This window comes from Mixophyes fleayi, chromosome 7, assembly GCF_038048845.1.
Source record: "Mixophyes fleayi isolate aMixFle1 chromosome 7, aMixFle1.hap1, whole genome shotgun sequence".
Taxonomy (NCBI): domain Eukaryota; kingdom Metazoa; phylum Chordata; class Amphibia; order Anura; family Limnodynastidae; genus Mixophyes; species Mixophyes fleayi.
This window is the reverse complement of record NC_134408.1, coordinates 53,410,695-53,428,223: the sequence shown is the minus strand read 5'-3', so window position 1 is coordinate 53,428,223 and position 17,529 is coordinate 53,410,695. Positions and strand designations below refer to the sequence as shown.

The window sequence follows — 17,529 nt, the reverse complement described above, 5'->3', positions numbered from 1 at the left end:
AATGGCTGATAATCTGATTTGATTTTATTAGACTATTAGCCATGCTACCAAATAAGGTAAGATGTCTGCAGATCTGATAATGGCCTTCATCTTCCTACTGCACTAATAGGCCCTCCTTGTGTCTGTCCAAATTGCACATTGATTCTGTTTGTTCAGTGGTTGTGCCAAGTAGCAATATTTGCCTGTGGGTAGCCAACTAAAGCCGTTCTAAATATCAAAATTGTCATGTGGATGTCCAGTTACTATGGAGCTATACATAGTAGTATATCTGGCATGCTGGTGCTTCTAGTTCCAGTCTCGCTGGACAGCCACTGATTGCCCAAACATAATCAAGGGGGTGTCACGCTGCCCATTATCTATTGTTTACGTTAATCGATAGGAAGATCAGGTCCACCCTGTTGAGGTATATGAACAAACTGCATGGCAATATAAACGCCCTATGGGGGGTATTCAATTGTTAGCGTTAACGGGAAAAAACGAGTGGTCAAAAAATATTACCGTTTATACGGTAATATTGCGCGAGAAAAGCGTTAATACGGTAGTTTACTCACGGAATTTCAGCTCGCCGCTCAGGGAGCAGCGAGCTGAAATTCCGCTAGTAATTACCGTATTAACGCTAAGATTTTTTGAGAGCTTGTTTTTTCCTGTTAACGCTAACAATTGAATACCCCTCATGTGTTAAGGATAAGCGCTGGTAAGAATTGTCTTTTTGTTTTGATACATATAGGATGTTTATATTGCCATGCAGCTGGTACCATATATAATATGGGATAAACTGAGCGTGGGCTTATTTCTCCTTTTGGTTTTGTCTCAAAATATTGCTTTATGTTGTCTTAGCGGCTTTCTATCAAGCATATTTAAGGCTCATTTGGGTGTGGGCCACAAACCTTCCCTTGCTAGATTTTTAACTGCATTTTAATGGTGTTTGAAGCATATAGGCCAATGTAGGACCTATATGCTTACCTGCATACAATGAGGTACCCTTGACGCTGGGATGCAGGCTTTAAATGTTTTGATCAAAATATGAACATATATATATGTTTTCATTTTGCTAGATACAGATAAGCAGTGTTAAAGATAAGCGTTGACAACAATTGTCTTTTTGTTTATATAGCTATGCAGCTAGTTCCATATATAGTATAGGATATACCAAGAGCGGGCTTATTTCTTCTCTGGTTTTGTCTTATATAAAATCATACACTCTTTGCTGTTATAGAACATGTAAGTGAAAGGCCTTTAGCGGCAGTTAGTTTATTCACTCAATGCTACAGCGTTTCAAAAATAAATTGGGGGTACAAAACCATTCCACTATGTAATAGGTGAATAGGCCTTCTTGGAAATGGGTCTTCGTGAAAGGTAAGCATTTCACACTTTTAAATAAGACCCATTTAATCTTCTATGCAAAAGGCTGTTCAAGCCAATCCATTTTGAATATATAGAACAACTTTTCTTTAAATACACTGAAGGGGAGTCCCAAGTCAATCTAATTTTTTATGTGAACATCACAGGTAAAATGAAATCCCAAATATATCACGTTAATTTACGTGTTTGTGTCTATTTTAACCATTTTTAGAAGTAGACATATTTTACTAACAAACCACCCCTTGTCTATTTCTCTTTCAATGTTCTTATAGAGTCTACTGAAAGTGAAGGTGTTGCAGATTGATGAGTTCTCCTATAACGTCCCTGTTTGATCTATTTGACAATTATCTGTAATATTAGTTATTATGTCCAAGTTTTAAACCTGTTTTTAAGATTGCATTTGACAAATTTACCAAGAGATATTATTTATGTCTACTATGTAATGTTTGAGCAGTTTTATTTTTATATGCTATCTAATACATGAATATGCAATTGCTAAATACTATTATAATTCTGAAACATGGTGTTTTTATTCCTACAGGAAGAGTTGGACACTAATCTAGTGTTTGCTTCTTTTCGGTGAAGCAAGTCTGGGGAAAATGGCATCCATGCTGCTTAACAGACATATCACACAGGCCCTGCAACAAAAACCCAGATTATTTGTGCCATGTAAGTAATCACTTTATTTTTCAAAGTTTTATAAAGTTGACAGTGCAGCAGCAAAAATAGTGGTTGAGATGTGTGATAAACAAGTAACAGGGAACAAGGAGAAAAGAATAGTCAGATATCATTGACGTATTACCAATGTATATCATAACCACTGAATAATCATTATGTTAGCAATACATATTTTTATTTTATTTTTTTTAACTATATAAAAGCACAAGTGATATAAACAGAAAAAAAAAGAAACGTCACAGCAATAAATATTTTGAAATTGTTGTTTCATAAATGTCTACAATATGTCTAATGCAATTGTATATGGCTTATTTTAAGTTTGTCAAAGGACATAGACCTAGTCAAGGGGTAGACAGCAGAGGCAACTGAATTAGTCCCCGAGATGGCTGGGAAGCACTTCATGCTCTGAACATGAGATTTTCTTCTGTACAAGAACAGTAGATGAGCCATCTCAAGCTGTTTGTATTCTATTGCTAGCCTTGTTTCTATCATAACTCTGCAATTTGCTGTGTTTTTAACCAAACAAGATCAAAGGAATATTTCGTTGCTGGTGACAGTCTATTTTTATGCATACAAGACAACAAGCTTTTTAGACTGTGGCATCTTCCTCTATGCAACCTGAGTGTATATTAGAGATGCTCACTGACCCCCGTGAACTGGTTTTGGTTTTGGATCTGGATTAGCTTTGTGTTTTGGTTTTGGTTTTGGATCTGTATTTTTTTTTAGAAAATTTGCTAAAATGTGTGGAGTTTGTATGTTCTCCCCGTGTTTGTGTGGGTTTCCTCCGGGGGTGCTCCGGTTTCCTCCCACACTCCAAAAATATACTAGTATGTTAATTGGCTGCTATCAAAATTGACCCAGTCTCTGTTTGTCTGTGTGTATGATAGGGATTTTAGATTATAAGCTCCAATGGGGCAGGGACTGATGTGAATGAGTGCTCTGTACAGCGCTGCGGAATCAGTGGCGCTATATAAATAAATGATAATGATAAAAATCACATCAGTTTGCTCTTTTTTTTTTTTTTTTTGATCCTACATTATTATTGACCTCAATAACACTAATTTCAAGTCATTTGCAGTCAATTTTGACCACCTCACAGGACACAATATTATTTTCATACACTTTCGGACAAATACTGCAGTGATCTGGCTGGATGGTAAGCGACAGAGCAATGACAAACACATGGCAGTTCCTACCACATCTAGGACACAGTGGCACACAGCAGTGGCAGAACAGAAAAGTGGGGCAAGATGGAATTGTCCTTGGATCATGAAATCAGTTATGGTTCATTTGACCGCTCCACCCGTTTCTTAGATAACTGAGGTAATTCTACAGCTAATACATGGCAATATATGGTTCAATTTTTTTTATTTTTTTTTAAATACTCCTCAACCATTCTTTGGATGTTGATAGTTGATAATAGGATCAGGTGGAGTTACAGCACAGGTGTCACTAATTCTGGTCAATTCTCTTACAGTAGACAAGAGACAAGACCAGGTGTCAAAATGTTGTGCTGAGTCATCTGCATCATCAATGGGTGTCTAAGATTTTTCTTAAGCACACAACAGTATATATCACATGTAGGTAACATTGGCACACAGTGGTAGCTGAAAGGAAAAATGGTGCAAGATGAAATTGTCCTTGGGCCATCCCACCCAACCTTATGTTGGATCTTAAAAAGGACATGTACACTTTAACAAACCAAGCACTTCAGCCACAAAAGTGCCACTCCTGGTGGCTGAAGTGCTTGGTATGCTTGGGCCCCCACAAAACAAGGTAGCAATGGCCTTAAGCCACCTAAGGTATCAGTAGTGTTAATGAACTCTACTGTGGCAAGACATTGTGGTCATCTTCCTCAGCCTCAACCTTACCCTCATCAGTGTGTACATCATCCTCACACATTATTAATTCATGACCGCTGGAAACCAATGTTACAGAAGTCTCAGTATTTTAATGTAATTGGCGGGAAAGTTAATTTTTATGAACATCATCTTTTCCACATTTCCTACACCGATCGCTGACAAGGTAACCGGCTGTGCTAAAAACTCTTTCCAAGTGCACACTGGAGGGTGGGCAGCTTAGGTAGTGCAAAGCGAGTTGGTACACGGGTCTCCAAATTCCCTTTTTTTCCCTCCCAGTATGTAAAGGGACTGTCTGATATGTCTATTTCTATGCTGTCGTGAAAATAATCCTCCACCATCCTTTGGATGTTGATAGTAGGATCAGGTGGAGTTACAGGAGAGATATCACTTTTTCTGGTCAATTCTTTTAGACCATACCAGATGTCAAAATTTGATGCAGAGTCATCTGCATCATCCCTGGATGTCTTGGGAAAGCTAAGTTTTTTCCGAGCAGCAGTTGAGTGAGAAACTGAAGGAGGAGACGCTCTCCTGTCACGTGACACTTGAGCTGTCCTTTTGCTCATCAAGAGCTCCTTGCATCTCTTCCTATCTGGGTCAGTTGGAAACAAAGAGAGGTCTTAAACCGAGGATCAAGCACAGTCGCCAAAATGTAGTGATCCGATTTCAAGATTTTGATAACTCTTGGATCCTGGCGAAGCGAATAAAGTACTTGATTTACCAGTCCGACATACTTAGCAGAATTGCTTTGTTTAATCTCCTTCAGTTTCTCAAGCTGCTTTTTCAAAAGTCTAAATAAGGGAATAACTTGACTCAAGCTCGCAGTGTGTGAACTCGCTTCACAGGTGATTACTTCAAATGGTTTCAGCACTTTGCACAGCATGGAAAGTATTCTCCACTGCGCTTGACTAAAATACATCCCCCTCCTTTCCCAATGTCATGGCTTGTGGAGTAAGCATGGATCGCTTTTCGCTGTTCCTCCATCCGCAGAAGCATATACAGGGTGGAATTCCACCTTGTCACCACCTTTTGCTTCAGTTGGTGGCAGGGCAAATTACATTGCTCTTGCAGCTGCTGCAATCTCCTACACGCTGTTGCCGAATGCCGGAAATGTCCAGATATTTAACTGCCACAGACAGCATCACCTGCACGTCCCTGCCGTTTTTTAAAAAGCTCTGCACCACCAAGTTTATTGTGTGAGCAAAACAGAGAACCCAACTGTAATGCTCTCACAATATTGGTGGCGTTGTCAGAAATGACATATCCTGAGGAGAGTCCAAGTGGGATAAGCCAAGTTGCAATGACATCCCTTGGTTTTTGTAACAGATTGTCAGCTGTATGCCTCTTAGTGAAGCCGGTGATGCACAGAGTAGCCTGTCTCTGACAAATGTGACGTACTTGGGTACATGCTGCTGCTGTTCTTGCTGGTGAAGGCGAATCACCAACCCAGTGGGCTTTCATAGTCATATAATCTTTAGTTTGCCCAGTTCCGCTTGTCCACATATCTGTGGTTAAGTGTACAGTGGGTAGAATGGCATTTTGCAGCCCAATAATAAAATGTTTCTGATCTTTCTGGTAGAGGTGAGGAATAGCTTTTCTACTGAAATGGTGTCGTGATGGAATTTGGTAACAGGGACACAAAACCTCACGTAACTGTCTAAAACCAACTATCTAAAACCAGCTGCATTAATAGTGGATATTGGACGCAGATCTAATATGAGCATAGTCGTCATGGCGTCTGTGATCCGCTTTGCGACTGGGTGACAGCTTTCATACTTCCTCTTGCAAAGGATTGTTTAACAGTCAATTGTTGTAAACTACTAGTAGTCTTCTTCTTGGTCTGTTTCTGGGATGAAGACTCACACCCAACAGCAGCAGCCGTGGGACTAACGCTCAATAATTTTTCAGAGAAATCAAGGATAGTGCAGGAGTCATCTAGCATTAGCAACTTGGATGCAGGGCTAACTCCGATCGCTACTGAGGATATTGATGAGGACGGTGTTGTGGGTGTAGATTGCAGGCATCGGGATCTAGCTGATGATGGACTGCTTGTTGTTATTTTTTTACCATAACTTTCTGATTTTCCAAACACCTTGCCATGAACTCACGTCAAATGGCGTAACATGGATGAGGTTCCTAGATGGTTAAGGTCCCTCCCTCGACTGTCTGTGGCCTTACATACACTATAAATGGCTAGACAGCTGTTGTCAGGATTTGGGTAGAAATAATTCCACACATAAGAAGTGGCTTGTTTGGTCTTATGTCTAGGCATGACAAAGGCCTTCTTCTTATCACGTGCCAGAACGGCTTCCACTGGTGTAGGACTTACACAAACAACATCATCCTTATCAACATCCTCATTAGTGCCCTCGTCGGCTACACAAATATCCCCCTCATCCTGTTCCAATTCCAAAGTGGCATCCTCAATTGATGTATCACCGGCTGTTTAGGCACACATCTGCAGAAAGGTTGAAAGGGGCCTTCTTTATGGGTACACTATCAGAATGGTCACAATTACACATAGCACTTGTGCATGGACTCTCCTCAGGGATTGGTGTCATTTCTGAATCCGAGCATACTGTTTTCTTCCGGCTCGGCTTTTACATGTAACAGTATTTGTGCACCACTTTTGGAGCCCGAATCTTGCTTAGTCACGATTGACCTTACAAGAAGATGCCTCAGTAACAATTTTAGATCTCGCACTTGTTGAGAAAGGCGAAGGCCTCATTCTTTCTCTGCCACTGTATATGTAGAATTACATGTTTTACAAAAAAATTCAGATAGAAAACTTTTCCTGGATTACAGCTCTTTTTTTTTTTTTCTTCACCACGGTAAAAGGTGTTTTATTTTTATTTTTTTTAATGGTTTTTTCCCCCCCCTGACTTAAAAAGACTATGTAATTTTACATAGGCTTTACCAGATGACGTACAGGGATTACTATGATCAGGACTGGTGGCAGCAGCTGCTTGCTGCTTCTGCTCCTCTGTGTACTGCTGTGAATCCATTTGGATAACGCCCTACAATTTTTGGTGCAAATTCAGAAAAAAAGCCTGCAAGGACTAATATATTTATATTTCAGCAACGACAATTAGCAATGGAGCTTTCTTTAACACTGCTACCACCCTCCTCTTTCAATTCTGTAAGTTTGCCTGCTCTACACTCTATTTTACCCCGTCTGTATCCCTCTCTCAAATGGCGCTAGATCGTCGTGGAGGGCGATATTTATAGATTCCTAAACTTGCGAGATCCGAGATTCGGCGACATCACTATGATGTTTTGCCTCGTTTTGGAATCCGAAAAAGCGCGAATGTACCGACTCAGATCCCCTAAGTTCGGGTGTGTTCGGTTGCCTAGGAACCGAGCCTGAGCATCTCTAGTGTATATACTTGTATAGTGTTTAACACTTGTGTGTTGTTCAATCAGGTTGTAGTTTGAGCATCTGTGGCCAATTTGTTCCACAAATGAAGATCCAAATTGGACAAATATGGATGGTTTGTTTTCGTGTGTGTGTGTGTGTGTGTGTGTGTGTGTGTGTGTGTGTGTGTGTGTTTTTTTGCAGGGGGGGGGGCTAGTTGGTTTAGATTGCAAATTGCCATTCCTCTCTCCTTCTAGCTGCCTCCTAATTGGTCAGTGACTGCAGACACCAACCAATTTTCCTTTCTGCCTGATCAAATCTGGTTGTATTGGATCGTGGTTTTTCAGAATATTGTTGGACTTTGTGGCTGTGTGGCTAGCTCTATTTACAGTTGCTAAATTATCACTCCGTAGCATGGCTTGTGTGTGTCTGTGTGTAGGTTATGTGTATATAAGGGTGTTTAAAAAGCAGTCAGGTTGGACATATAGGGCCTGATTCATTAAGGAAACTAAAGCAAAAAAAAAGAATAACTGCACCTTGGCAAAACCATGTTGCATCGGAGGGGGGTGTAAATTTAAAATGTGATGGCAGATTTATATTTGAGGTAGGGCATGTCCTAGATCAACATCAAATTTCAGTATACAAGTAAGTTATCAAGTATTTGTGTGCTAAATGAAAAAAACAGACAGTATTTAATTTTTATGTGCAAAATAAAAAACTAATTTGCACCCCTTGCATTGTAATATGGTTTTGTCCAGGAGAAAACTTACTCATTTTTTGCCCTTACTCTTCTTAATGAATCGGGCCTGTAGTCTCTGAGGCCTTGGGAGGAGGTTGGATGCCTCCTGAGAGACTCTCAAATGGTGTTACCATTTGAGAGTCGGTTACCTCTGTGTTGTATGTGTGTGGGACACAAGGTCGTTCACAAGAGAGAGGGTATTCCTGTGTGTTTAGTTAGTGCCCAACAAGCAATGTGTTTTTTTTAAAGTTTTTTCTATTCAATATAACTGGCTGAGGCCAGTTGTACCGAAAACCCTGGACTTGTGTGACTTCTCTGCCTCTGGTCTCTACCACCTACCTCAGGAGATGGCACCTGTTCCCCCAACATTATTGCAAAATCTAGATCTCCTTATACCACCCTGTTCTCACTGTTCATTTAATGTTACTTACATTTTGTCGATTGTAGACTCCCATTCCATCGTTATAATTAACACTATCTAGAATGTCTTGTTCTCTTATTGTCAAGCATCTTTCCATCCTAACATCATCTTTGAGATGTTTTTTTCTGAATTGTGACCTGCAAACATGAGCTGACTGGATTGCTTAAACCAGTGCAGTGTATAAGATAGACCTACTTATCTGCAGGATCAAAGTTCAGCCCTAAAAAAATAACCTAATCAGTTTTGTGGTCATGGATTGCAACTTATTTGTAATTTGATTATTAATGGATTTAATTATGTAGCATAAATAAGAATAAATACTATTCAATGTTCAGTGAAGAGTATCACAAAACAGTCTACAGTCATTAGTATATCCTATGAATTGGTCTAGTAGCATGTAGAATGGTTGGGAATGGAGATTATTTCAGAGCAGTTAAAGAGGTTACTATATGGTAATTTCACCTCTCACTTTCTCCAATCCAAACACTCCTGCTATTTCTTATTTACTTAGACATATCTGTCTTACCACCATTATAGTAGATAAAGTGGTTTTACATTTAAAAAAAACAATTTGATTAAATCCCTTCCATTCTGAATAATAGTACTTTGCGGGGTTTCTCACCTGGAATCCCACCATGAACTTTAATAGGAGGTTCCCAACATTCACATATAGTCGCATCTTCTGCCGATTATCTTCGCTAAAGCTGCGTCGGATCTCTCCTTCACTGGACAGCGCCATGCAGTGCTGAAGCAGAGGTCCCGGGCTATTTCACACAGAAGGATCATGCTAAATAGAATGAATGGTGGTGATCCACAGTACTATTATTTGGCAGGAATTCCATAAAATTGCTTTTATAAAGAAAGAATTTAAGAAAATATACAACTGTTTGTAAAATTAAAGTATTTTATGTATGTGTTTTATGTGGATTCCTGTTTTTTATAGTGAAAAATAAATATTTAATTGACCTACTAAAATAACAGTATTTATGTCTTCTAGAAAAAAAAAAGAGCATGCCCTGTCCCTCTAATCTACACCTAGTGCAAAACAGCTGCTGAAGTCTGCACATTGAGACAGATCTAGTCTTATCAAATACAGTGACTATATGAAAATGTATTTTTCTCAAACATTACCAAGCCTTGCACTGTGTATGATAATCAGCAGGGTACTTGGAAGTATAATCTTACTGTAAAATATTCTTCTTGTCCCCTTTAGCATTCTTAACTTCATCACAAGATCTCTTAACACAACAAGACATGTATTTTCTTCAGTCTTGCTCATTTATATGTTTGGTGATAGAATGAGGAGAACCCAACGGAGCGCATACAAAAGATTGGCTTAGCCCCTTGTTGCCATGGGTAACTTAGGTTTGGTCCAAGCATGATAATAGTTGGCTGTCTGACAGCTGCTGATTTGCTGGAAAACATTGGTATTGTAGCTCCAGGATAACAACAGTCAAAGACTGCAGTCATAGCTTGTGAAGATGCAACATGGACTGATACTCTATTCAAGCATCCACTGATTGCTTTGCTTAAAATAAGGATAACGCTAGCATTTGATTTCTTAAAGGTTTTACTTTTTTTTTGTTTTGAAATTGTTTCAGTTTGATCGTTATGTACTTTATTTAAGCTCTTCTGTATATCCATGAAATATCAAGTGCTCCTTCTACAGAATATCCTGTTTCAAAATAAGCATTAGATAGATTTGTTACATTACTGCTATTTCTCAGTTTTATTGGGAAGTTGAGTATGTACTAATGGTAGAATTTTGGTACCCTTGGAGAGTATTTGGAACTGCTGATGTCTGTTCCTCTTGTAACAAATTGTATCATTTTCCATTTTCTAAAAATGTACTATTTGTCTTTCCAGCAGGGGTTTTTTGTTTTTTTTATACACCTGGCTGTCAAGTTAATTATTTGTTCGCCATGGTGAGAGCCCAATGTAATTTGCAGAACACATGCACCTGATACTGGGATCTAATAACTGGTATTTGTGGTATACTAATTACAATACAAAACTATTTTCTAAGCCGGATGATCCTGTGATTATTTCAAATATGAATTAATATTAATCTCTCTCCCTAAAACCATATATGAACTGTCTGCTACGTATGAAAAATACATAGTAAATTAAAAGTACTCCCTACCTCCCACCTCTTGTGTACAAGACTTTCAATATGCAGTGAGAAAGCAGCTTTCGGAGTGCAAAGATTTGCCGGCCTTTCACCAGATCGGGAAGGAGGGCAGTGGCTGTGAATCCTAATGTTGTATTATGTACTTTCATTGGGCAGGACATTTACAACTTTTTGTTTCCCTTTTTAAAAGAAAAAAATATGTCAAATTAAAACTTAAAGCATGTGTTAATAAATGTAAGGAATATTAAAAGCTGCTAATAGCAACAAGTCAATGAAAGGGACAAGGGACTAATAGGTCTCTTGCAGATCTGAGAGTATGCCCATTTGCTTAACGCCAAATAAGCAAATTTGTACTGCACATGCCCACAAAAAAAGGTGCACACCTACTTGAGTATGCAGACTTGGTACCTGTACCTCCTTACACATGAAGAGGCTGGACGGGAGAGAAAAGGTTGTTCAAATGCCCGGCTGAGTACCATATGGACTCTTTGCCTAATTGCGAACTGAAGCAGACCCATGTGGCAGCTCATATACACCTGTTAGTAGCCAAATAAATTGTGGGTACCTGAGAGCAGGTGCAAATACAGGCTGATGACGATGGCGGTCTCCAGCACTCGCTAACAACTTCAGAGATGAATTCACAATCAGCCAATCAGAAGCGGATATTTATTCATTGATCTTGCATATATTATGGTTTTGTGGATTGTTAGTAAAAATAAGATTTTTTTTTGCTACATTAATTTGTCCTAGAAAATGAATATTATATCTGCTTTATTAAATAGTTGTTGTGTTTTTTTTTTATTAATTTAATCAAACCTAATAGTCAATGTGTTTTTTGCTATGAAAGCAAATGTTTAAATCATTTTCTTGTCTTTATGACCTGGTTGGGTGTAAGAACGTGTGACTTAAACCTGGTGCACATGCTACCAGTGGCGGATCCAGGGGGGGGGCGTGCTGCCGGCGGCTGCACATTATGTGCAGGTCCGTTCAGCAGTGACAGGCAGGGACAGTGTGCTGCCCGGCCGCTCTGATTGTGTTTTAAACACAATCAGAGCATCTGGGCAGCACACTGTCACTGCTGAACGGACCTGCACATAGTATGCAGCCGCTGGCAGACTCAGATGTCAAAAAGGGGGCGGGGCCTAAATCCCCCCCCCCCCCCCCCCCCCCCTACATCGCCCCGGGTAGAAGTATTTTCTAGATCCGCCCCTGCATGCTACTGATGCAGAGCTGGATGCATCATGAGATACCTACGTATCAGCATATGGGTGTAAATATGCTATTTTTACTTATGTTAACCTGAGCAACAGCCCTATGTGCTTAAGAAAATCCTAGAATTTTGGCATACCATATATACTAGTGTATAAGCCGAGTTTTTCAGCACATTTTTGTATGCTGAAAAAGGCCCCCTCGGCTTATACACAGGTGAACTTGCCTGGTGTCCGGTCCCTCAGCTGTTAAGTTCCGATGCTTTCCACTGACAGGAAGTTTTGCATTTGGAACAACTTGCGTTCCACTTCGGGGTAAGTAAAAGGCTGAATCTCTCTCTCCCTCTCTCCCTCTCTCCCTCTCTTCCTCTCTCCTCGAAAATGGGGAAAGACAGAGGATATAATAGAGGCTGTGGCAAATATGATGAAGTACATACCAAAGGAGTGTAAAATATTTTCTGATAGTGGCTGCAAACGTGTGCCAGTGAGAGTGACCCTGGAACTCAAGTCCTGACAACCCCACCAAGCTGCAAGTAATAGATTTGCAAATTTCACAACTTACACAGTTAATAATTTATTTTTATTTTATGTGTATACATATTCTTATTTTCCACAAATATGTACATAGGGGGTGAAAGCATACATCAAAATGACAAAATAGCATTAAACTGAAAAACACACATGATATAAAAATGCATATACAGGTGTAAATAAAAAACATAATAATGAATAAATCTAAAAAATTTACCAGTAGCTGCTGCATTTCCCACCCTAGGCTTATACTTGAGTCCATAAGTTTTCCCAGTTTTTTGTGGTAAAATTAGGTACCTCGGCATATATTCAGGTCGACTTATACTCGAGTATATACGGTAATTATGTTATTGAGGCCTAATATTATCTTCGCAGACACTGAGATTTCTGTAGTATATTTATACCCATGTGATACATGGTACATGAGGTAGCCAAGCCGGGCTAAAGCTGGGTACAAACCGCAGGTTTTTCATCCGATTACCTGGCCGATTGCACAATAAACAACCGTTCAGCCCGATATCGCATGTACGCCTCCATGATAAACTATTATCGTTCCAAAGCGCATCGTATTGTTTCATTTCATTTTATAAATGGACTAAAAATCTTGGTGAATAATGTTGTTCCAATTCTGCAGTGTGTATGCACTCACGGCCAGCAGTGTAGGCAGATCTTCATAGAGTTTACAGAGTCGAGTCACAATCTTTTCAGCAGATGGTTATGGCAGATGAAGAGCACAGATCTGAAGGTAAATCTTGTAAAACGTGTATAGTGTGTACACATGAATTGGCATGCTGATCGGGACTTCTAGTCATTGGTAAAATCGTTGATGATAGCTTATTATATGGGGAGAAATTTTCTGTAGTGTGTAGCCAGCCTTTTTGTGTGAAATGGGCAAGAGATATCACTAAGTGAGCCATAGCTGTTGTGCGAGGCTTTGTAAAGACATTAAAGACAATGGTTCCAAGTTAATAAAAAGAAGAAAAACAACATTTGTTTGCCATGTTTTTGTAACATTAAGAACTGTAAACTACCCTATATATAAACGTGTAGAATGCACAAACATTTTTTTCATTACCATGTCTTAAAAAAAGAAGAGAAAAAAAGGGAAAGTTTTTGTCAAACAATGTCCTGAAAAGACCAATTTGGTGATGTTAAGCACACATAACCATTATAGATTTCAAAACATTTTTGTTTTGTTCTGCTTCAGTAGGAAATGTCCCAATTTCATCTTGTAAGTGTAAAGAAAATGTAACAAGCTCTACGTTTTCCATTAGAGAAGCACATTAACCCCCTGCTTTGTTAAAGTACGCGTTAAATTACACTTTTTCTGTTCAACAGGCTTTTATGTAGGTTAATGTGTTTATCCCCAAGTGGAACATCCTATTAAAATCTTAGACATAGATGTAACTTTTGAGCTATTTTTGAGGCGCTTGTTGAAGCATAGAGTGGAGGGACACCCTTGTGTATTTGATACTGGTAGGCTTAAGACAGAACTATTAATGTAGCAACTGAGAGAGCGCTTTATGTTAATATCCATCAAGATTTTTAGCCTTAGTAGTTTTTCAGCAAAATAATATTTATTCCACCTTTTTTGATAACTTTAATTTATTATCTTATATATTTTCAACTGTTACTTTTACTAAGTACGTTACTTTATACCTCTAGCTTTCTTTTGGACAGTGTAACCATGTGTTAATATCAAAAGGCAGAAATTTTTCCTGTTGTCCATCTTTGATATGACAAAAAGCCGGTCTCTGGATACAATGGAATCAGATACAGGCTGTATAGCAGATCTATGTTGTATCCAAGGACAGTGAAAATAAACAACTTAATTGATGATCTAAATACATGGCTGAAAAGCACAAAGTAAGGTAGCAAGATAACGCCGTAAAATAAAGTTGTGTCTGAAGGTTGATACTCTTTTTAAGAGAGAACTTCAACTAATACATGTTCCAGATAGTGTTTTTATTTGTGTCTACTGCCCCATAATGTATTGACATTTGTGATGTAATCATCACCTTATTCTCTCTTCCATAGATCCGTTTTGTAGCTAGATTGAAATTCAAGACAATTATCCTTATTTCCTGTTTCTCATTATCCAAAGGTTAAAAGAAAAGAGAAGTGTATGTCCCTTTAAACAAGGCATTCTCCCAGGATGACCACCAGGTCATTAGTGTATTGATTGAATTGTACAAATCATTTGTCACATCAGTGTAGTCTTAAATATAAATTCAGCAGTAATTCTGTGCTCTTCATATTGATTTCACTATCAACATTTTGTTTTTCAGAAGAAAAGGATATCTGTTTGTTTGCCAATGTAATTAACTGTTATCATTTTACTTAAGTTAATTACTTTTTTACAACTCTGCTTCCACAGGATTGTTGGTGATAAATAGTTTTTTTACTTATCCAGCTTTGTTTAAGGCTGGGTACACACTACAGCATTTTCAGTGGATTATCGGGCCACTCATACAATAAAAAGACTGTTCGGCCCGATATCGCATTAGTGATTATAATTGAAACTACAGAATACATTAGTCTATATTAACATAACATCTACATTTGTCAAGAACAGTGGTAGGAAACCTTTGATATCATAATGCAATCTCTTGCTTTGTTTCAAAGCGCACATTCAAAGCGCCCTGACCAACATTGCTATGTGACTGGATCATATGGCCCACTAGGGACTTTAACTCTGCAATCTGGTTCGACCAATATTCAATGTGGGGAACTTGACCTTATGTATCAGACTTCCGAAGTCCTATAGATTGAAAGCTTGTGAGCAGGGCCATCTTACCTCTGTCTGTCTGTATTATCTAGTATTGTTTTATTATTGTGCTTGTTCCCTTTTGTAAGCGCTACAGAATTTACTATCGCTATATAAATAAATGTTTATGGGAATTTAAATGGTCACCTAAAGGCAGCTAGTTAAGGTGGTTAGACAACATCTGAATTGAGTTTTGCACTAACCTGCTACACGGACTGTGAAAAATGTGCTGTATCCATCTTGACTTATTATTATTATTATTATTATTATTATTATTATTATTATTATTATTATTATTAATTTTTATTTATAAGGCGCCACTAGGTATCCGTAGCGCCGTACAGGGACAGACAGAAACACGATACAGGGAGAGACAGCACGGAACAGTTAACAAAAAGCACAGTAACTCGGAAGCTCAATGTACAGCTAGATGAGAGGTGAGAGCCCCCAGCGGTGTAGCTAGAAGGGCAGGAGGACCTCACGGAGGAGACAAGGAGCTGGAGAGCAGAGTTAAGGTGGTAGAGAACAGGAGGAGAGGAGGCCCTGCTCGAAGGAGCGTACAATCTAAGGGGAGGGTAGGACGGACAGAGACACAAGGGTAGGAGGAGGGAGGGGGGAGAGGAGAATGACGAGGAGGGAGGCAAGAGGAGGGCAGGATAGGGAGGGCGGTAGGTGGGAGGTTGGAAGGAGGTCGGTTAGGTGGGGGACTGGAAGGCTTTGAGGAAGAGGTGGGTTTTTAAGGCCCGTTTGAAGCTGGACAAGTTGGGGGATGTTCTGATGGAGCGGGGGAGCTGGTTCCAGTGGAGGGGGGCAGCGCGGGAGAAGTCTTTTGCCTGCCACTAATCTAGAACATAAGGTACCCTACTGTCGATGACTATGCTATTAGTTGTACATTGCATGCCCTGTTAATATATAATGATTATTTTTTGCCTCACAATTCACAAGGTAATATATATATATATATATATATCACCATTTATTTATATAGCGCCAACACATTCCATAGCGCTTTACAATTGGGAACAAACTAATAGACAAACTGGGTAAAACAGACAAAGAGGTGAGATGGCCCTGCTCGCAAGCTTACAATATATATATATATATATATATATATATATATATATATATATATATATATATATATATATATATATATATATATATATGCCCCACTTTCCATCATACCTCACACTTTGGTTACGTGATTGTAATATGGTTAAAGCCAAACACAATTACAGATGACGTCACATTTAACAGATGGCTTTCTGAGATGGGACTGGTTAGCTCCTGGTAATATTTATATTACCATTCCATTATCTGTTCTTGTTTCTCTCTTACACATGTTGATAATAGATATAGTGCTTGCAAGCCACTATATCGCTCTGTACAAACAAAGGCATTCCTACGTCACTGTCCAGTCACCCTCCCAGATTTTCATACTTCTGTTTGGCTTTGAATAGAATACTTAGCGGTTTCCTACCTAAGCTTTTTACCAAAGTATATACTCTCTTTAAATTCAGAGTTGGGAATTGAAAGGCCTTGTCTGCTAGAGACCCTTTAGATCATTTAGCAGCAAACGGCTTCAAAAGAGTAGAGCTTTTAAAGCCTTGTTTTTGGATAACGGAACCTAAATCTACTTAACCTTAAGCAGGCGCGAGCTGGCAGATTTCAGACGGGGGGCACACAGGCGGCCGTATCTCATGACACGGGATGCGGCCGCGTCATTGACACGGCCGCATCGCGTGTCATGTCATGCCGCCGGTAAAAATCCGGTGAAATTTAATCCAGCGGCCGGCTGTCCCTAAACAGTGGTGAGTCTGAACCAGCCCCTGACATTAAGACAAAGGTTTGAAAACATGAAGAAAGCTGTAGTAGACTACTGGCTTACCTAAACACTAATGTAGAATACCATCTTGGTAAAATCTCCATGAATTGCCCTGATGTTGTGTTTAAATTGTATTCTAAGCCTTTTCACACCCTGGCAAATATCAGGATATAGAAATTGGTATTACTAACCATCAGTTCACCAGCAGAAGTATATCTCTTTTAAGAACAATTTAACAATCACACTATCTCACAACATAACTTGGTGTGTGTGTGTGTGTGTATGTATGTATGTATGTATGTATGTGTGTGTATATATATATATATATATATGTGTATATATATATATATATATAATAACCAGCGCTGATCCCTGGGCATACTCCAGTGGGTACCAGGTTGCCCCTCTTGTAACTGCCAGGAAGGCCATGATTCTTCCTGGTGTCTCTCTATTCCTATCCCCGGTTGGTAATCTTGTCTTGGAGGAGCAATTTCAGTACTAAGTCTCTGCCATTTACTCCACGGGACCCCCTGTAGACTTCAGCTCTATACCATCTGGAGATAAGGGGTCCCAACAATGTCTTTAAATCACCAAGACTAAAGAGGCATGATCTGAGATAAATACTGATTACCTGAGTACCGACCCAGAGTTAA

The 17,529-nt window shown here is 39.2% G+C and overlaps 1 protein-coding gene across 1 annotated transcript in view; it reads left to right on the top strand.

Annotated features, from left to right (window-relative positions):
* The window catches only part of ABAT (4-aminobutyrate aminotransferase), a 120,372-nt gene that overhangs the window by 24,886 nt on the left and 77,957 nt on the right, over positions 1 to 17,529 (top strand). The window contains exon 2 of the mRNA XM_075179840.1: positions 1,904 to 2,031. Coding sequence (XP_075035941.1) covers positions 1,962 to 2,031 — 70 coding nt within the window. The 5' untranslated portion in view covers positions 1,904 to 1,961. The remainder of the gene's footprint in view (positions 1 to 1,903; positions 2,032 to 17,529) is intronic.